This window comes from Argopecten irradians, chromosome 1 (assembly GCF_041381155.1).
Source record: "Argopecten irradians isolate NY chromosome 1, Ai_NY, whole genome shotgun sequence".
NCBI lineage: Eukaryota > Metazoa > Mollusca > Bivalvia > Pectinida > Pectinidae > Argopecten > Argopecten irradians.
The window spans coordinates 64,426,312-64,449,235 of NC_091134.1; the positions used below are offsets into that span (position 1 = coordinate 64,426,312).

A 22,924-nucleotide genomic window follows, 5' to 3' on the forward strand; every position below is an offset into this window, starting at 1 on the left:
TTATTAGATATGATATTGAAAAATAATTAAATATCATTTCAAATTTTATAAATATTGACCAATCAAAAAAGCTCTTATATTTCTAAATCCGGTTGTAATATCCCGGATGTTGAGGTATTTCCCACACAACTCAAATTTGTTTACCTGAGATTCCCTTCTGCTGCAGTAGAAAGTAAGGTGTTCATACATGTTTGACCGGGCAGGGTAACCAGCAGATTTGCAAGAGATGGAAGATTACTACAGTTCTGTGAGTATACCGCAATGATTTGAAAGTTGAATTATGTATTTAGTAAAAAAAAAAAGAGCATTAGATTAGAGGAAATGTTTTGTTGTTGCATGTGTCGCGGTGTTTAAAATATATAATGTGTTCAAACTTAGTAGTTTAACTACATTCGCCGTGTATTGTCTGAATTTACATATACCGGTATTAACTATTAAATTAAGTCCAAATTTGTTTTCGTAATACTTTTAATTGTGAAAATACTATCTTGCAAGTAATAGTAGTACTAGTTATAACCTTATGCCGACACTAGTCAATGAAAGACATAATGCATGACAATGTAACGACTTGTTTCGCTACGACCGTAGTCATTAGCAGAGTAAGAATCTTACAATTAATTTGTTTTGCCCTGGGTTCGACTGCCGCGTAAGCTTGTAGATTCCTATGTCTCGTTACAATATTCAAAGGTACTAGTGAATATATATGGACAATGGACGACATCAAATTCATTTTACAGTTTATTAATATTTAACATGTGTAAAGGCGACATCAAGAAAATACCCGCGTGGCTCAGTGGGAAGTAGTGTGTAATGGACAGTTTTGCTGCTAATATTCTCACGTTTTCGCTATTAGAATTAACTCCTACCCATCAATGAAAGACCGAACACGTGGCGCTACACTAATCAACAGTAAATCATACTTTACCAACACAGTTTTTTTGGATCTCGAAACTCTGGTATTAGCTAAAGGAGGGCCAAGATCAGACTGATATTAATGTACCACAACATATACGTTGTACAAAAGGACTTGTCCGTAAGGACAAAATTTGCCATGGAATTGTGTCACCATAGCTTAAAATATGTAGCAGGTTTTGATTGTAACTAGTGATACGGCCGTCTTTTAGCTTCGCCCAAGGGGGAATCAATTTCTCTTTAGCACAGTCGGTAGAGCAACGGACCTGTAACTCGGGTCACAGGTTCAAGCCTGGCTTGCGGCACACTTCTATCTTCTTTTTACATTTGGTACCATAGATCTAGACCACTCCAAGTGAAAGTTTTATGAGATTGGGAGGCTTCGTTAAAGATAGAACCTGGGTTGGTCAATGTTCTGGGGTGAATATGTTTGAAAGGTGAGGGGAGTAGTGCAGCATGTTTTAATGGTAAATAGTGATATTGTCGCCTTCTAGCTTCATGCTAGGGGAAATTTCTTAGTCAGTAGGCTAGAGTGGCAGACCAGTAAGTCCAGGGTCATGGGGTCGAGCTGGCTGGTGGCACACAACTCTCGCCCAATTGTGCAATGACCTAATATACTAGATATAGTGAATAAAGACCAACGTTAGTGCAGGAATTTCATTACGATGAGAAATATATTTGCTGTATCAAATGTGTATGACAGTTATTAGATTATGAGATAGCTATGCTAACTATTGTATAACCTTAAATTATACCTCATATTGATTGTCATCTAATAGATGTTGACAGGCAATACCATTGCACATGCATATATAGTCATCTTTTTTTCATAAAGAGTTTTGAAGAGAGTCTGTATATTTATAAAATTACTTAATATCTTACATCCTTTATAAATTGTTGTTTCATATTTTTCATATATATGAAGACAGTAAAGGTAGTTTTTGTACCTTTAATAGATATATATCATATACAATTTTTGTAAGTTACGTTCACCACACACTGACTGATGCGATTTTGTTAACACTTGATTGTCCTTCTGGTAGGTCATTAGAATGGTGTCTATATATACACTGTATATTTTGTGTCCATATTGCATGATCATAAAACTTAAAAAGGCATTTAGAGTATGATCTTTTCTCTTCTTCCTTACTTATTTTTCTTATGTCTCCTTTGACACCACTCCACTTCTGGCACCGAAGGAATACACCGGTTTTCTAACAGTAACATACTATGTACATATAGATTTTATTTTCTTTGACAAAGTAATTATATAAGAAAACTATAGATTTTATTTTCTTTGACAAAGTAATTATATAAGAAAACTGAAAGAACTACAAGACTTTTGAAGATCATGTTCTTACAAACACTAAATGTCTCCTTCATTATACAGTCAAACCTCGATGATTCGGACTCCGATGAATCGAATTTTTTGCTGTATCAAACTTTTTGTCTGGTCCCAAATCTCACTATATAACATTACTAACTAACCCATGTATGAATCGAAGTTTTATGAATCGAAGTTCTCGATGTATCAAACTTTTTTCATTGACCATTTGTTATAGAATCATAGGTAACTGACACTTGATGATTCAAATTAAAATTTACCTGTACAGATCATGTGTTTGCCGATACCCCGCGGCATGCTGTCAAACCTTGGCCGGACAAAAGGGATTATGAAAAGGGTTTTTGATGTTCGCCGCCTTTGGTAGCGGGTTACAGAACGGTAAATAGCGAGCCACATTATTAGTATCTCATACTCAAAACTGTTACATTGCAAAACTTTGGCATAAATACTGGAGCAAATCGATCATTCTAAATCGAAGTATTTTGTAGGTGTTGTAGCGCTTTCGGTTCCTCCTTTTTAGTTTCGTATTTACCAACGTGTTTTCGTTTTTATATTCATTCCGTAATATTAACCATAGCTTAAATAGTCACCAAACGTACACTATATACATGGGTTAGGCCTAGTACACGTAGGTCTTGTTTATAATATACATGTATTGCTTACGATAGCAATACATGTGATTAATTGCATACTTTGCTTTTATTTTGCTTTGTTTGTGGTAAATACAATGATAATAAAGCTTATAGAATGGAGACGACATGTACACAACTACCACAGTTGGTCATGGTAAAAAAAACATCGGTCTAATTTCAACCATGAATAATTCGAAGTTTTTCTGACGGTCCCTTGAACTTTGATACATCGAGGTTTGACTGTATTATAAGTCATTTTTCCTTTGAAAATCATATGTTTATTTTTTTTTTCAAGTACCGACTGGTCTCGATAAAAGTATTGGTACTTTTTTATAACAGTTACCTACAGGCATTTTTAAAACAAGTAACGATACTATATCGGTATCGGGTACCAGTGTCCAACCCTACTTAGCTCTCATCATAAAGAAATTGGAATATCTGGTTCGTCTGTTGAATATACACATTACTGCAGCCTGGCTCCTTAATTATAAACATGCATATGTTGTTATATAATTTATAGGTAATATATATTGCATACACAGGAAGTCTTCCTTAAAGATGCTCCACAGCTGATGAATGGTATTTTTTCACTATCAAAGGATCAGACGATTTGGAATTTTTCTTCAGTTACAAAAGTTACTTACTTTACACCATTACCACCATTAAAAAGTTTGAGCTTCTAATTTTAGGCCATTCCAATTTGATTTCTCGTTCGTCGGATTTCCCGCCCCTATTTTCCGAAAATGAAATAAAAATAAAATAATATTTTTACCGCACCTCATTTTTAGCTCACCTGGTCCGAAGGACCAAGGTGAGCTTATGCCATACCGTGGCGTCCGGCGTCCGTCGTCCGTCGTCCGTCGTCCGTCGTCGTCCGTCCGTCCGTCCGTCCGTCAACAATCGACTTCTTCTCCATAACCGCTGGTCGGATTTCAACAAAATTTGACTGGTAGCATCCTTATGGGCTACTAACTGAAAATTGTACAAATGATGGGGCTGACCCCCCAGGGGCCTGAGGGGCGGGGCCAAAAGGGGTCAATTTGGCTATTTCCATATAAACGACTTCTTCTCTGAAACCAAGCATGGGATAGCATCCATAATGCAATGGTAGCATCCTTATAGGGTGGGGATTCAAAATTGTACAAATGATGGGGCTGACCCCCCGGGGGCCTGAGGGGCGGGGTCAAATGGGGTCAATTTGGCTATTTCCATATAAACGACTTCTTCTCTGAAACTAAGCATGAGATAGCACTCATAATGCAATGGTAGTATCGTTATAGGGTGGGGATTCAAAATTGTACAAATGATGGGGCTGACCCCCCGGGGGCCTGAGGGGCGGGGTCAAAAGGGGTCAATTTGGCTATTTCCATATAAACGACTTCTTCTCTGAAACCAAGCATGGGATAGCACCCATAATGCAATGGTAGCATCCTTATAGGGTGGGGATTCAAAATTGTACAAATGATGGGGCTGACCCCTCGGGGGCCTGAGGGGCGGGGTCAAATGGGGTCAATTTGGCTATTTCCATATAAACGACTTCTTCTCTGAAACTAAGCATGAGATAGCACTCATAATGCAATGGTAGTATCTTTATAGGGTGGGGATTCAAAATTGTACAAATGATGGGGCTGACCCCCGGGGGGCCTGAGGGGCGGGGTCAAAAGGGGCCAATTTGGCTATTTCCATATAAATGACTTCTTCTCTGAAACTAAGCATGGTATAGCACCCATAATGCAATGGTGGCATCTTTATAGGGTGGGGATTCAAAATTGTGCAAATGATGGGGCTGACCCCCAGGGGGCCTGAGGGGCGGGGTCGAAAGTGGCCAATTTGGCTATTTCCATATAAACGACTTCTTCTCTGAAACTAAGCACGGTATAGCACCCATAATACAATGGTAGTATCCTTATAGTGTGGGGATTCAAAATTGTGCAAATGATAGGGCTGACCCCCCGGGGGCCTGAGGGGCGGGGTCAAAAGTGGTCAATTTCCATATATATATGACTTTTTCTCTGCAACTTAACATGGGATTACGCTCATAATGCAATGGTTACATCCTTATAGGGTTGGGATTTGAAATTGTACAAATGATAGGGCTGACCCCCGGGGCCTTAGACGGCAATAGATGCGAGGTCAAAAGGTCAATTAGGCTACTATTTTCATATAAATTACTTTGTCTCTGAACCTATGTATTGGATAGCATATTTGTATGGTATCAATAGCATCATTGTATGGTTGTGATTCAAAATTAAACTTTGGGAGTCAATTTTGCTTATTTTTCTAATTGTCAAAGTCTTGTGATAATTACTAACAAAAAACCAGGTGAGCGATACAGGCCCTCTGGGCCTCTTGTTTTGTCTGGTAATCTGACGAAACCGGACACATTTTTATAAGGTATATTTTTACAAGTCACCGTTTCCTGGTCACTCAGATGTTTGAATTATCTGTGCATTGTCTCTTCAAACGCGCAAGCGTCTTACAAACCTTTTACAAATCACTAATTACACCCCAGTTATCTTATATTTTAAGACCCGGTCAGTGTGTATTTTGACAAGTGGCCCAGGTAGCTTGTACATTTGTTGACTGCGTGACTTAGTAACAGCTAGGTGACGATTCGTCTGCTATTGGGTCAAATATCAGTTGTAAATTACACACTTTACTTGGATCCAAACGTAGTGTTACTTATGTTTCATTTTGACTTCTACAATGATATAACATACATTTGCCTTCATTTTTGTGTTGATTGTTTCTGTATGTTTGCGTTTGATTTACCCAAAGCGTTTCAAGAGAACATGATAAAAATTGAATTTAGAATACTTTTTTTATGAATAATGATTTACATGTGGTGAAACTTTTTAGCCATACTGTCCATGTATTTTAAACAAATATACTTTTTAAAGACAATGAAGGAATGTTATTAAAATGACGAATTTTATTTAGTGTTTATATTTTTGGTAGTTACATGTATAAAAATTATCTCATTTTAAGTATGAGCAGCTAAATAAGTAACATGTTAAACAAAAAGAGTCAGTTCCATACAATGTTATGGGACAACTAAAAAAGAACGTGCATGTCGGATGAGGTTATATTGGTTTAAAAGATTTTCTATCAATGCTAATCCCTGATTGTTTCTATTAGTTTGTTGGTTTTTGCTGATAGCTCTGTCAACAGCAAATTAATTATTGAAATTATTGACAATAATAAGTAATGCTTTCTTGACTATTTCCTTTTAAGTATTAAACATTGCTATTCAATGTTAAAATTGTCATGATTTGTCTTAAAATTGAAATATACCATGCATTGAAAGCATTTTGTTTAATAGCATATTTCCAATAGCTGCACAAATACTAGACTTCCTCTTTTTTTTTACATCTTTGATACAGCCATGGATGTCGAAAATACTGAAGAAAAAGCAAAACTTATATTTTAACATAAAAACTCTGTTATTAAGTGTTATTTCACAAATAAACATAAAAGTCTTATAAAAAATCCTGTGAAAATATTTGTTTGTTTCAATTTTTTCTGCTTTCAAAATATTTTTAGAATTTAAAAAAAAATCGCTCGCTCGCTCCTATTTCAAAATTCCAAAATCCGAAGAGAACAAGAAATCAAATTGGAATGGCCTTACTTCAAGATAAAAATATTAGAAATAATTGATTGTATCCCGAAAAAATTCTGTGGCACTATGTTCTATATAGAATGAAGTTCTGACTGTGCATGCACCAAAAGCAAAATAAATCATTTTATATAATTTTTTGTGTTAATTAGACATATGTATACACGATTAAACACCAATTGTTGTTCAAATGATGAGTATCATTTAGGGTCTGTCGGCGGTGGAGCATCTTTAAATGGCCATAGCTGATCAGGATGTAATAAATCAATCAACAAAAAGTTGACACATTGCAGAATGGAGGCATTTATTGTAAAGAGGAGTCAGTGTGCAATGATTATGACTATTAAATGTTACATATAGCAACACTTGAAGAATTCTCAAACACATTTGCCATTATTAAAGGCCCAATGAATACATGCATGGGAATGGCATATATGATACAATATATCTTGATCTGTGACCTGTTATTTAATAAGTGTAGATGAATTGCAATTGATGGGTATAAATGACAGTCCTTTGTAATTATAATATATTTCAACTCAAATTTTGACCACACCGACTTTTTGAAGCATCTTTGAAAGTGTATATATAATTAGCACTAGAAGTACGCCTTGCTTATTTAATTATAATAATTATCAGTCCATAATTCCTATCATGTTATTATGCTAATTAACGTAATATTTTTTCCATCTTGTGCACACTCACGGTTTCACCATTACAAATATAGCAGCCTTTATACCAGTATCCCAAATTTGCAATTTTTTTTTCAGAATCTTTCACAATTTAATTAAGTTTCTACATTAATGAATTCAAAGTATTTTATTGGTCTGACTCCTGATCAAACTTTTATACATTTTATGTTTTTCAACAAACTCATTTTGGATAACTTAAGATTCATTGGTAACCTAAACAGGTATTCTGTGATTCTGTATATCTAATTCTAAATTAACCATGCATTGGATTTGGACTCCATATTGAACTGTTTAGTACAAAGCTGAACCTTATGGCCAGTGGATAATGCATTTGTGTACGTTATTTGTTTACCCTATACTATATATACAATCTGTGTGGAAGATGAGAATTCAATTTTATAAAGTCAATATTTCCGTAGGTAATATAATGCTATGTAAACATAGACAAGACTTGACTTGTACTATAATGTTTATTGGTTGTTTCTGCAGGTAGAAGTCATCTTAACAAAAATGTGGTACCCATATCTAACAGTATGAGTATAGTACATTTTGTTGTAAATTCAATCTTTAAGAAATTAAAGGAAATGATTTTGTTGATGTTCGTTTTTTCAAGAATGGCAAGTGTACATAAGAATCATTCTAATAACAGATTGGTCCATTATTGAAATTAAACACTGACATTGTTTGAACAACTTTACGTTTACGGGTAATTTTAACTGCAGTTAAAGGTCCCTTACACTTGTTGCCTATCTAACTGATTTCCTGACCTATAAGGTAGATCTAGTCAGAGTTGTGGTGACATAATTAGAAATGCAAACACCTACACTGTTGACAAATGATGGTTGTCGACAGGTTTTATTGTAAACCAATCAAAATGTTATTGTGGATAACGTCAGTGGAGGTGCTATGTGTAGGGTATTCATGGTTATCGTTCAGACTTTAAATATGGAGGATTATCAATACAATATTGTTAGCTGATAAAAGTTCAATATTGAATGTCACAGACTGTCTGAAAGTGGAGTGAAAATCCTCTCCCAGAATGTATAGGAAAACTGTCTGTTTGTCTCTCCATAAGTAATCTCTATCTTACAGTTATCTCAATAACTATAGACTAATTATATATTTACATGGAAATAACCAAAGAGTAAAAATTGATGAATTTCAAAGAACTACACTGTTCTAATAGTATTTCTATAGGATAAAGAACTACATTTTTACAATACATATTTACAGGGTGTTACATACAAGTGGTAGATAGGCAATGCCACCATTTGCCATCCTGTCAATTCAGCAAGCTTATATATATATATATATAAAGAATACATACTGTATTTTCCCTATCAAGAGCACCTCCTCTAGTAAGGACGCCACTACGTTTTTTGCTGAAAAAAATAAACTAATTTCATACCATTTTTCTGGCAGATTTTGATGTTTTGTCTTCGCAGGTGCTAATAAAATACTGCTTCACATCAGTTTGATGCTTAATTAATATATCTATATCATCTAGCTTGTATGTACCACACGTGTGATGAAGGCTGCTGAGTAACTGGCAACAACACTTAAGCGAAAAATGTCTATACAGGTTTATGTATACTTACTGTATATCTATGATAAAGGTTCTTGATCATGAATAACAGTAATGTTATAATTTCTAAGTGTTTTATTTTTTGCATCGTCCGCCATTTTGTGTACGCATGGTAAACAAACAGACTAGCATGAAATGCTAAAGTTCCGTGAAACAGACACATTTAACCAATGTTAAATACTTCTGGTGCATACATTTCTTCATAGTTATGTAATTGCAATACCAACTTGACTTAAACACGTAACTTGGTTATAGTAAGTTTCAGAAAAAAAACATCTAAAAATGGTCTTGAATAATGGCATCCCCCTTGGCCAATTATCCTTGCCCGGCACCCTTATTAGGGAAAATACGATACTTCTATTATGCATTGGTCATCAAATACGGGCATTTACGTCTTCTAGATAATTTGTTTACATATAAAATTACCTGCCTTAGCAACAATCTCAGGGCCCAGACCTCACCACCTGGTTAATAAGACCACTTTTAAAAGGGTCGTAAATGGTCAATTTCTACACAATACCTGTGTATAAAGACCATTTTCTTGGCCCCTTGTCTGGGAAGTCTTTATAGACAGTTGCTAAAACATTTCTTTTTTCTGTAGCAAAAAAGAAATGTTTTAGCTAAATGCACCTTGTACTCGACAAAGTCACTTTTTCCATTAAAAATTACTGAAAATATGAGTGATATCTACAATAGTTCATAGGGCAAAATTTACGATGCTTTTGATTGCTAAAAGTAAACTAAGAAAATAATAAAAGACCATGATATTTTCATACACCTCCATATTTCTCATAGCAATAACCAGACCATTTTTTTCAGGTAACACTTGAAATGACATATGTTTTTGCACTCAAATTCCATTTTGAATCATACGGATTTGATAGCTCATGTATCTAGAATGAAATAAAAAAAATCAACTTATATATTCTTTCTTAAGTGAAAAAATGGCTTAGCAAAAATGATTTTTTGTTTTAGCAATTGGTGTTACCATTAACAAAATGCCCAAAATGCTATCCATAGAGTGAGCACAGAATGCATACTACCTTTTATTATCATTTGTTACAAGAGTTAACCTTCGAATTTATTTATAAATATAAAACATTATTTAGATATATGATCATATGCATCCTCATGTACCCATAATATGTGTTATGTTTCCAGAACATTGATACTCATGCACATATATAACAGAACAGACCCTATCTTCTGTAGGTTAGGCAGAGCCACTACTGAAATAGCCACAATGGTTACCAGGAGGCGGTCACCATTGTACATATGTAGGCCCCTCAAACACAAAAATGTAGTGACAAAAATGTACATTAAAATTTTATAGCTTAAAAGTCAGACAACTTCTCCTTTGTCACAGTATATCTATACATGTATGGTGGACAAGCAAATGACAATTCTATCGTCGGTCGTACTCCGATTTCCGACATCTGCTCAGAGACAATCGTTCAATTGTAATCTGATTGGTATTGTACGTCTTTATCTGTGATATTGTAGCATTGTTGTTGACTTAACTGGGTGGGTTTTAGACGGGTACACCTTAACTTTGATTAATACTGCAGTAGGTAAGGATCACCCATTGTCTCAGGCAGGTAAAACATGTGTATACATATACTGTATTGAGGACTTCAGCATAAACGCTTATTATGTGGGAGGACTTGGTCTGGAACGTTAACATACCATACATTTATGATTGTAGTAATTGCATTTCTTCAATTTGATAGTACCGGTAGACCACATGGGTTATAATTTTAATGTTTAACAGGTATATTGGAATATGTACATCAGAAAGGTTTTAGTTTCTGACATCTAAGTTTTGATATACTTGTGCATTTGTTCATCAATCTGAAGACTCCTGTATCTACAGAAATCTCTGTTTAATGTAGCTACACGAAAAATATGCATTTTGGAAAGCCAACTGAAATTGATAGATGCACAACATTAAAGAGTGCAGTCTGACTGGAGATTAATGCTTCAGCTGATAATTACTAGTTTGGTCATTATTACCAACCTAGCTCCTTCGACTGGTGGAAGTGACATTGGCAACATTGAATTAAACTGCTTATCATGGCATATAATATAGGTACCCCTCAACGTGATGCTGGAGAGAGAAGTTTTGGATCCTTCACATCAATGTACCAATCTATACCAGGCTCTGTTACTCAGGTAGGGATGTACTTTATGGTGTTTTGTCTTTTTCTTGACTCATATGGCACATGGGGGGGGGGGGGGGGGGGGGGGGGGGGGGGGGGGGGGGGGGGGGGGGGGGGGGGGGGGGGGGGGGGTATGTAATGTAAATAATTCTTTGCTGTGAAATATTTGTTTTTGTGTGTATTTCCATGTTGTTGGGTGTGATATTACACTCTGGGTCTTAAACACAGAATTACTGAAAGTGTTTGTGAAGGCCCTTTATATTTCCCACTGCAATAAAAAGGAGTACAAGTAAATAAGTGACAATTTGCTTTCTTTTTGAATGTCATCTATAAGGAAATTGTTGCAAAATAAACCTTGTATTGTAAGATACTAACCATATATTCTCTATATCCATGTTAACTATTTATGCATGCTAGATTTTACTTTTAGCTAAATGCAAAGTAACATATAGTAACTTGTCAAAGAAGATTGATTTTTATATGCATTATTGTAAATTGTCACACCCACATATCACTATAATGGTTTTTAGATTACCTCTCCATTTTGCATGAGAACTGTCTCTTGTGACAATTCTTAAGTAGACATACCGTTATCTACTTATACTTGAATCAGGAGATATTTGATAAGGGCTCACAATATCACTTGACTTTTGTCTTGGTGATCCTTGTCAAGGTATACACTATATATATATTACATACCCTTATACATAAATATGACTCATAAAAATAGACTGATGTATGAATTGAATTAAATAATGCAATGTATACAAGTGATTTATTTGTACTTTATATAGATATCATCTGTAAGTATGACTAAATTGACAAGTATCCTAAGTACATGTTCACATTGTCAGTAAGGGTACTGAGTAAAATTCTAAGACAATTATATCAAACTATGTGTATCAATTCAATTCATTTTATTGTGAATACAAACAGCATATAGGATTACAATAAACATATATATGACAACATATTAAATATGTGCAAGATGGCGGAGAACACAGCCAACGTAATACAACACAAAATATGGTATACATTACAAAAACTGTGTGTTAATATTAATAGTTTTGCCATGAGAAAACAAGAAACAAAAGATATGTGTACAGGTATCATACGATTACAGTTAATATACAATTGTAGTTTTTCAAACTACATGAATTAATAACATAGAAAAGACAATAGGTATTGTTATACCCCTATAAAATAGTTTCTTTATAAACGCTATTGACAAAAATACCAAAAATTGAACTGTTCAGTCTAGCGGTCCAAAGAACTGTAAAAATTGACTGTTAAAATGTGCTGTTGAATACATTGTTTTGAGTCAATGGGTGTAACAAAACAGTTATCGACTGGGATTGAGGGCAACAAATGATTTGTTGGACCCTCCAACAAACTGTTTGTCTTCGGGTTCAACAAATCATCTGTTGCCCTCAATCCCAGTCAACAACTGTATACTGGTAATGAGAGATCTTGTGTGCAATTTGCTACGATAAAGTTGTGTTCAATACATGTGTATTAAATAAATATACTGCCTAACTATTTAATAGTACCTTTCTTTACCAAAATTTCATAAAGTTTTTACATGGGTACTACAAAACAATCATTTTGAAAACAGATGGTCGATGATAAAAATATGGTTTTAAATATTTTACCCTTAAATCTAAATATCTTGGACATAATAAAATACAAGTATTAGCTTCCCAAAAAGCTAGGTGGGCTACGCGGAAGCTTAACCCTTTGATTGGACAGAATATGGAAATTAAACAATGATATGATGATATTGTTTAGCAATTTTAATTGTTCTGTTGAAAGCCATTTTATAATTTGTGAGCTTGTGTTAGTGCAAGGTAGCCAGGTCTAAACAGATGAATAGTTTCAATAATACTTTTGCTTCCAACAAATCAAAAAGGGTTTTATGCAGAGATTGCTAAGCTCAGAGAAAAGGCAAAGAAAATATTGAACTTAATCTAATATGTTTCTATGTTTTTCTATGGTCTGTTTTCATTCCGCTTTTAGTATGTACTGTCATCCCGCATTTGAGTATGTTCCGTGTCCTGTTAATAATATGTCTGATTATTAATATTACATGATGGTGATCTAAATTAAATAAGAAATATAAAAGTAATGTCTCGAAAATGGTATACTACTACAGATATATTTGTTCCATCTGTAAATAGAACCAGATTTGATTAAAATGCCCGATTAATTTCTAGAAAATCCTTATTCAGAATACTTTTACCACGAATGCTTGTTCTACACCGAAATCTAACTAACGGATACAAGCGCACATGTGACCATGCTTTATCAGGAAGATGGAGTCCGAATCCGGACAGATTCAAGTCTGTTTCCGTAATTCGTTTTAATATTACTTCAACAGGCAATGCTTGTAACACACTGAACATCCATCTGATTCAAGCGTTCTTACTGCATGGCTATCCTGCAAGATGGCGTGATTTGCATCCGATTCTAACTGTTACGCCTCAAGCGGCGTTGCAAAAATGGGCTTCCCCAGTCATCTTCAACCTCATGGCTATCACAAAAAGTACACAACCTTTGTGGTCTAGGGATACTGATGTATCTACTAGTTTCAACATTCAACGAATAGGCAGTTAATCTGGATATTCTTCGCTTTATCTTGAAAGTCAATGATTAACTTACATGAGATAATCCTGTATCATAAGCTTATCACCGATATGTTTATATACAATGCACTTTGAAGAACTTTCTAATTGAGTTCTCATTTCTTGAATAAAAATGTCTTGTTAACGTTGTTTATACTAAATCAAAAAATATTTTCATTTGTAACGCTCTGTGCATACCATTATATCACCAAAACCAAATGAACATAAATCGTTTGTCAACTAATTCATCATTACAAGCCCTCAATATGCAGTTTTCGGTCTTCAATAAATGAAGCCAATATTTCACAATTCAAATCTTTCTCTTAATGTTAAAAGGAAAACATCCCAAATAAAAATAAATCATGGAATTGTTAACCGATTTTTTAATACCCAATATTGACTTTAAACCATCAAATGTAGTTTTTCAATTTGTGGCGCAGTGTTATAGTTTCAGACTTAGGAAGCATAATTCAAAATACATGATACATAAGTATCAAACGAAGAAATTTTCAATCAATATAAACATTTTCATTTTACAATTAAGAAGAAATACCATCATATCTCCAGTGTTAATTCAGTAATAAACGCTTATTTTTCTGAATACTACAATTTTGGTTTTATCTATATTTATAGACCAATTCCATCGATCAGAATATTGTTCAGGAAGTCAAGCATATTTTGTTGATCATCAATATTTTCGGAGTACAAAACAGTGTTGTCAGCATACATGATCAAAAAAAGGTTAAGCATCTGAATTTGGTAACTTTGACAATTGGATTCAACAAATTCTGATTCCAAATCATTTAGAAACAAAAAAACATTATCTGTGACAAAGATTCGCCTTGTAATAACCCAACCTCTAGGCCATACATAGAAGATAACTCACCATGTAATTTTACACAGGATTTGAAATTTTGAATAAAGATTAACCGGGGTAAATAATATTTAATAAACGTCCCCTTCACCCCAGATTTCCAAATCAAATGTCTGAAATGTTTCGGGGAAAAAAATCTAGTGCACTCTTGCTTGCCAGTGCTAATGCATATGGAGAATGTTTGTGTGTATAATTAACACCATAAATAATTGACTTGTGAGATAAAGGTGTGGTATATTGGGTAATTATTGGATTTATTCTGAGTTCTGTTCACACAGAACAGCTGTAATTAGCCTGTGGGAAGTATTGACTTTACCTGTCCAGGATCACATTCTTGCTGGAGTGATTTTCTGGATTCCTACAAATGTCAGAAAGGCAAATCTGTATTGTTTTGTTGGCTAAGGAATATCAAAACAGACATATATTTTCAGGAAAATGCTGTGATAGTTTTGATAAGATTGTAAATAGGTTTGTTATGCTAAAATATTCCTAAGCACTGGGATTTACTAGAAGTAAAATAAGTTAAACTGTTTATTATAATAAAGGATTAAGAATTTGAGATGTCATACAGCAGTATGTCCCAGATGGAGTTATATTATATGGATACTGATTTAGAGAGTGTGTCTAGTTACCAAGTTTTACCAGAGTCCAGACTCAAGGTAAGTCCTAGGTCACCAGACAATGTACATGTAAAGTACCAAGACAATTTGTCTAGAAATGTCTGATGCAAAGTTTCAAACTAGGGGGAGATAATGCATTATCAGAATCAGTGTGGAAACATTCATGAAAAGCTGTATGTGGTGACCAGTCTAACTTATATAAATTACAGTAGAACACGGTTATAACGAACCTCTGGGGACTGAGAAAATAACTTTGTTATAAGCATAGTTCATTATATAAATATTGCAGATATCTTAATAGAACCATGACAGGGAATGAAAATTACTATGTCACAACAAAGAGTTCATTGTAAGCGTGTTTTATTTTATGTGTAAAAGATAAAAAAAATGGTATGAATATTTCCTTCTTTTGTTGAAGTTCTGGGTCATAACTAGTTCTCTTGAAGGAACAGAATGTACTTCAACCTCAGGAGGAAATTCTGGGTTATAAAATATAAGTCCTTGTGAACTTCAGCCTCAGCTGCACACATGTATGCCAAGTTTAATCCTTAGTAGCTATAGCATGTTGTATATTGTATGGAACACCAAAAAGGCCATACAGTCCATAACAGGACCTCTGTAATCAATGTAAAAGTCATGCTTGTGTAGATAACAGGAATATGACCTCCCATTTTCACCCTCGTGAACCGCCCATATTAGTCCCCTCTCTCCCAGGTTAGAAATGCCCTGGTCATGTTCCCCTAAATTGATCTGCCATGCAGAAGTTTTCTTCTTACAGGTAATCCAGCTAAACTGAATATTCAACCCAATAAATTGAGTCAAGCATACTTTCTAAATGGAAAATGTGTAAATTAGTTTGAGTTTCCATTCCACTGCCTAGTAATACAGATTTGATTGTGTCGATACCACATCTTCGTGTCATTATAGAGTCCCCTGTACATGTACAGGGATTGTTTATGGGGCCACCATCTGACGTGTAATTCTGACTTCATTTGGTGTGTTTAATGGTCTGGTTCATGTAATTCCATTTATTGAATTAATTCTTTTCACACTCTGCATAATGTGCTAAATGAGATTTTTCTGCAGAAGAAATGATTTACTACTACCCTGGTATATAGAGGTAGACTGCTGAATACACCTGAGTTAAATCAAATTGGAATTCACTCTAAATAGCCATTCAGTCAAGCTAATTCCACTTATATCCTTTTGAGGAAAACACTTTTTATCTAGAGTTATCCCTTTAATGCCTTAAAAATCAATTAATTTTATATGGTGAATATGACTTTTCAACTGCTTTATTGGATATGCTGAATCGTCTGTTTGTGATCTCAAGTGGTGCTCTGATTCGTAAATAACAGGAAATTAAAAAATGTGCATGATATCATATTTATACAATTTACAGTACATGTACTGGATTATATCTATGTTAACAGTGTGTATATGTAGTCCATATCAACTTCAACCCAAAATGGCCATGGTGAAACAGTGATCTAAATAAGGCTTTCATAATGAGGTAAAAACGGTATAAAGCTAGTATATATTATAATCCAAAATAAATTGAAAGTAAAATCATCTCTATGGAATATGTATTCAGCCACTATATAGGACCTTCTTCAGTCCAAGAAAAATAAGACTTTATACAGGATATTTTGGATTGGATATTGGCTGTGTTTAAGGTGTTTTGTTTGAATGCATCATGGGGCAGTTGCTAGATAAATGAAGGTACAAGGTAGCTGTTTCCAGGTACCCCAGCTTTCCTAGCTCCACCTTCTTTTGTCCTTGAATTATCATTTCTGTTAATAAGACTTTTTTACAAAAGTAAACAAATAATAAAACAATTCTTTTTCAGCTTCTTCTGATCTTGTCAGAGATATTAATAAAGCTATAAGTTATTGTGACCTTGACCTAAATGTACTGTAATGGTTTTGTAGGAAAGTACATATACTAACTTGGAAAAGTTGGAAAGTATCTCTATATTGGCTAAAAATAGAAGACATGTTTTTGTTCATATACAGGTATATACAAATCTGTGGTTAATACAGGTACTTAGGACATCTATATGTTATTGAACTATACGCTAACATTATAGAGAATTGTTTGCTTAAAGAACAGACTTGTCATAATCAGTTGATCAAAGGTCAAGGTCAGATATATTGAAATGGAGATGTCAGGGTCAAGAAAGTTTCTTTGACAAAGTGGTAAATGGTCAAGGTTGTTATAGTTAGTAGTTTCTGATATTTCAAAGTCCCATTTAAAAAGACCTTATCAATATATATATGATCAAAACTAAGTTTTGGAAATTACTTTCAGCTATAAGATTTATTAGAATTTAGTTCTTTCAGTCTCTTTTGAGTTATTAAAATTGCGGTTGATCGTTTAAGATATCACTCACAGGTAATTGAAACCTGACAGTGAAAGTATATCACAATGATAAATGGGACTTTTACACAAAAGTGCCTATATAGGTATTATGGATAGACATATCTAGCCAACAGCTATTATCCACTCGAGGTAGTTGGGCCAAGTGTTGGTGCTAAGCCTTATCCGAGACTTGTTATGACCTTTTGTATGGCTAATGATATGCAGGTATTATAGTTGACAGTGGGTTTGGTTATTTATCAGGCTTGTTAGCTAGGCCTCAATAACAGGTGACTACTTGTTCCAGCCAAAACTTTCACCTCCAATCTTATCACAGCTGTATTTATTCCTACACTTGATGTTCTTCTTGTATGGACTAAATTAGCATTTTGGGATTTATTAATTTTGCCAGCAATATGTTGAAGGTAGGTATTTTTTGTACATTGTGGTAAATGTGAATACAGACCATGTGGTCAGTGTTTTACCGTTAAAGGTATAATGTGAACTAGACTTGACTGTTGGTGATTTGGACAATGTCCAGTGGCCAGATTGGCCCAAGCTTATGAGTACTAATTTCACAGACCCTTGTAATAATTAACTATCACAGCACTACAGGTGTATATAGTACAGGTACACACATTGTCATTATTACCTAGACATAATATTAATACATTTGAAGGTTACACTATTGACTAATTACAAGTACTGGTAGCTATATAGGTATTACCCCATTGCAAACAAAGTTAACCCTGCTGGTCAACTAAGCTTTGAGGTACATATATATCATTTATGCAAGTGGTAGATCTGGTCAGGACTGTTGTAGTTAAAAGTTAAATTTGATACTGTTAGAAATTTTAAATAGAATCCAATTTTCACAAGGACTTTCTGAGTTGAAGTTTGAAAGATTTAGAAATACTAAAGCTAAAGATATCCTATACTAACAGTGTTTAGAAATTGGTGATACTATTTATAGTTTCTATGTTGGAGAAGTGAATTGATAAAAGGTATGTATAGCTTTGAGTGTATTGGGCTATGATCTCTGTTTGTAATGTAAAAGTTAAATGCTGAAATATCCAAATATTTTTCTTATGACAATTTCTGAATCACACCCTCTATCCGTGATATCAGCCCAAGGGCCGCAGGCCCGAGGGCTGTTATCAGGTCTTAAAGGGTGTGATATCAAAATTGTCATAAAACCTTTTTATCACAATTTTGTGAGGGATAATCAAACACTTCAACAATTTATATCACGACATATAATGCGATTTCACCATTATTACGAATGGCGACATTTCAATGGCTTGTATGTAACACAACGTACATATATATATAAATACATGTACTAGTTCATTTGAACATGTACTTATAAAAGTGTATGGACATTTCTATAAAGTTCCATAAAAAATTATTTATTCATCACTGTCTGAGTCAATTACTCTAACTCTCTTCCTTGAGTTTTCTTTGAAAAAATTAAATGTTGTTCCCCGACATGTTAGCTAGTTTGGAACCGGCTGTGGAACCCAAGTTGTAACCCTGGTTTTGTCCAGAAATAGTTTGTTGAACGGCATTGTGATTTACGTTATGACAGCTTTGGTAATTGGGACCAATATATTGTCGGAGTTGGCTGTCTCGTGCGCGTGGATGGTTTTCAAGGCATCCTCAATCTCTTGTGAAGCTAGAAGAAGATCCTGATCTCCTTGGTCACAGTTCTCGTCAAAATCAGTGTTTTGTGGTACCGACACACTGCTACTAGATAATACAGCAGACATTTGCTTTTGTTGCTCGAGTGAGGCACTGGAATAATGGTTAATTGAGTTCATATTCTTATGTCCTGTGAGTTGTACTATCTGTGTCGGGTCAACACCACTGTGAAGCAACTTTGTAACGGTTGTTTTTCGGGCTGAGTGATTGACTTTTCTTCCCAATATCCCCGCTTTGTCACACATACTTTTCATTATCAAACCGATCTTGTTTTTACCCATGTGTTGTTTTGTGTACCATTTCTCTCCGTGAGCGTTGTTATTAATTGCCAAGTAAAATTTGGAGTCTGGGTCTGGGTCTGGTCGCTGAGCGGCGTACGATTTGTACGACTCTACTGGACAGCGAGGATTACCTTTAATAAAAGATAAAAAAAAAAAATGTAACGAAACACGATGAAAAATACACGTGTAAGAATCTTTATTCGTATGTATTTTTCGTAGTTTTTTGTCTAAATGGGCTAATTAGTAAGCTTGTACATGTATCATAATTACGGAACGACGAGATGACCGAAATCGGGAAAAAATATCTAAAAAAAACGGAATGCGGAATTACTGGAGATTATACTAAAATGTTGAATGTGGCATTACTGTACAGTACAAGTAATATGCGAAGCGAAAACGGAACAAGAAAAATAAGAAATTCATACACTAGGTACAGTACCTGGAACTGCGAACATCTTAGCCTGGAATTTCCTGATGTTATTCATATCTCCTGTACGTGTTTTAGTGAGTCGTTCTGTATGTTGTACATATTCCTCTCCTTCGGAAGTCCGTTTCAGTTCCAGGTCACCCCACAACATATCCACATGCTCCTTCCGACTTTGTAACCCAAAATGCATGGAATTATTTAGCCAAACGGTATTACGCAGAGCTTCAGGTGAACCTTGGAAATATAAATAAAATTCTTAATAATCTAATATTCAATCAACATTATAATTTTGAGCATTAATTTCATGATAGACAGTAGATTTATTTTTAAATTGTTTTAAAACAAGCGCGTCAATAATAAGTTACAGTGTTCATGTACAGTACTTACTATTGCCAAGCTGGCCTTTGTTGTAGAGTATGTCGATTTCATTATCAGTTAGAACATCGGCTTGGTTTTTCTTATTCCCAAGTCCTTTCGCCTTCAGCTCCTTCATTTTGGCAGCTAGGACGTCCTGGGAATGTTTGAAGTCTACATGTGTTAAAATATTAATTCCGTAGCTATTTTCCAGCAAATGTCGACTAATACTACTTTGAAAGCTTTTTAGCGTTGTAGGTTCATACTCAGAACGATCAGATTTCCGCACAGAAAGGAAAAATCTGGCGAGCAAACTGTCAAGTTCTTTTGGTGGTATGGTTCCCATATCTCTTGATTCGTTTACCGAAGTGAGCCATAGATTGACTGTGTTTAAGTCTGATTTTGTTTTCCTTTTAGTGTTTAAGTTTTTCATACTTTCGATGAATGTCGAAGTTTCATTTTCTCCAATATCAACAAACCTTGCTTCATCCCGTCCTGTAGAATCCCCATGTATCTGATTTTTCTGTTCCTTTTCTATAAGTTCGTCCAATTGATTGATACGCGCAGCCAAGGAATTTAATACTCTATCAGCTGTCCGCGGACTACTCGCCATCTTGTTGTTGACGTCGTCTGAGCCTGGCGTCTAATGACGTCTGACGTAACATGACGTAATTTATGACGTAGACCTACTGTTTAGTTCGGAATGAAAAAACCCGGATGACGTGATATCAGCCTGGGCCGATAACTGATATCAGCCCGGGCCGATAACTGATATCACTGATATCAGCCCGGGCTGATATCAAATTATGACGTCATAATGTGATATCAGCCCGGGCGCTGATATGACGGCGCGGACAGCACCAGTATCGCATGGGCAAAACGTTCATTATCAAAGACAAAAGTGTGATAATTTTCTTTTCATACACTAACAGTCCTAACAATATGTCAAATGCATATTGCTTAATATTTAAAGGACTTGATACAAGTTTGCAAACGATAAAATCTGGATAGGGATCTTAACTAAAGATAAATATAATGTTGAAAAAAAGAAAAAAATTGTTTTTATTTTTCAAATTGCCTTTCGTCTGTGGTCCGTCCTTCCGTCCATTAACAATTCTTGTTATTGCTATTTCTCAAAAACTGTTGAAGGTATCTTTTTAAAATTTTATATGTAGGTTCTCCTATGGCTTTAGTTATGCATATTGCATTTTTGGACAAATCGGTCAACAAGATGGCAGCTGTTGATAGTTAAAGTTTGCTATTGCTATTTCTCAGAAAGTACGAAGAGATCTTTTTCAAATTTTATATGTAGGCTAGGTTCCCCTAGGGCCCTTGTTATGCATATTAAAATTTGGGACCACTTGGCCAACAAGATGGCGGCTAGGAAGCCATTTTGGATTTTGATAATTAAAGATTGTAATCGCTTATTCTCAGAAAGTGCTGAAGGGATAATTCTCAAATTTCATATGAAGGTTCTCCAGGGTCCTAGTTGTGCATATTGCATTTTGGGACTGTTCAGTCAACAAGATGGCCACCAGGCAGCCATCTTGGATTTTGATAGTAGAAGTTTGAAAAATAGAGAAAAGATCCATCTGACAATTTTAGACATATATCAATCATTAGTGAGCGCCAAGATCCCTCTGGGATCTCATGTGTTCTTATGATTACATCTTGGTGATCTTGAGTCTCTTGACTGTTCACGAAGAAATTTTTTTCTCACTGAAGCTTCCCGTCAAATGGCATGGCCCATGGGCACAAATATGAAAAGAAGTAGTTGTAGAATTTATCAAGTTGATATTTGAAATAATACTACATAGAAATCCGTGTATGATTTAATGGTTAAGTCAGGGTTATTGCCCCCTAGACACTACTTGACATTTTTTGAGTTACTGAAAGAAAAGGCTTACGAGGGTGTAAATTTGGCGATAAACTGAAATTTTATGTTGATTGCTGGTTTATACCTGTACATGACTTGCCATCAGACATGTTAACTCTACCGATTCTGGCGGAAGTCTACCGCTTTTGAGACTGATATTCCGCCTACCGCTTTAATATCCAAATATTCCGATTTCTGCAAAACATCGTCTTCATTTTTTTCTTCCGATAGTCGGTTGGGGCTGCCATGGTGGCTTCAAAATGCATACCAGACTGAGTAGGGGGACTGGCTTCATAATTAAGTAAACAAAGGAGGTGTGACCACTCCCTGACCAACACCCACTGGTGCTAATTAGCAGCCTGGGGCTAGTTCCACCTTGGCTTGGTGTTGTCACTTGCTTAGCCTATTTCACGTGTCTGAGTGTAACGATGTGTATTACGTAGGCCTACCGTTAAGGAAACAATCATCTGGCCTTTCAATAAATTTTGTGCTTAAAACTAGTAAGCATCATTTCAAAAAACAAACACTACTTATAATTGAAATGATTTACTCACGTTTTTAATGTAAAATAGGCATAGAGTGTCTGCTGAAAATCATAAACTTTGCAATCGTAATGGCCGCCATTTTGGAATGGGGTGATTCTAATAAAGGAGCCAGATTTTGGTATATTTTTTATTTTTTCAGGATATCGCTAAAAAAAAATTTTTTTTTTTTTTTTTTTTTCAAGGTGATTATTTCTCTAGAATATTGGTGTAGATTTTAGGAACAAATACTTGTATTCTTTTCTTGCATAAATCAAAAGAAAATGAGTCCAGTATGTATTACAAAAAAAAGTGAAAAAAAACACCAAAACAAATAGACAAAATGTATA

At 34.9% G+C, this 22,924-nt stretch overlaps 2 protein-coding genes across 6 annotated transcripts in view; one reads left to right on the forward strand and one right to left on the reverse strand.

Annotated features, from left to right (window-relative positions):
- The first annotated feature begins 103 nt into the window (after nucleotides 1-103).
- Nucleotides 104-22,924, forward strand: part of LOC138305253 (centrosomal protein of 57 kDa-like) — a 42,148-nt gene continuing 19,327 nt past the window's right edge. Inside the window, exons 1-2 of one of the 5 annotated variants that reach the window (XM_069245642.1) lie at nucleotides 135-247; nucleotides 2,526-2,635. Coding sequence is in view for 4 of the 5 variants with exons in the window: in XM_069245638.1 (XP_069101739.1) it covers nucleotides 10,856-10,954 (99 nt within the window). In the remaining variant the exon portion in view is untranslated. Of the gene's footprint in view, nucleotides 248-2,525; nucleotides 2,636-10,402; nucleotides 10,955-17,611; nucleotides 17,840-22,924 lie in introns of those variants that run through there. The other 4 variants (XM_069245640.1, XM_069245638.1, XM_069245639.1 and 1 more) reach the window with 4 other exon arrangements.
- LOC138308441 (uncharacterized) lies at nucleotides 18,989-20,028 on the reverse strand. Its single transcript, XM_069249425.1, has 2 exons — nucleotides 19,836-20,028; nucleotides 18,989-19,527 (listed from the first exon to the last, which is right to left on the reverse strand). The coding sequence occupies exons 1-2, from the start codon at nucleotides 20,011-20,013 to the stop codon at nucleotides 18,989-18,991; spliced, it is 717 nt and encodes a 238-aa protein (XP_069105526.1). The 5' UTR covers nucleotides 20,014-20,028.

Excerpts from the sequence above, each read along its gene's own strand:
- LOC138308441 (XM_069249425.1), bottom strand. The coding sequence starts at position 20,013 with ATGCATTTTGGGTTACAAAGTCGGAAGGAGCATGTGGATATGTTGTGG. Across the intron at positions 19,528-19,835 it reads TAAGATGTTCGCAGTTCCAG|GTAATCCTCGCTGTCCAGTA; the intron begins GTACTGTACCTA and ends CTTTTATTAAAG.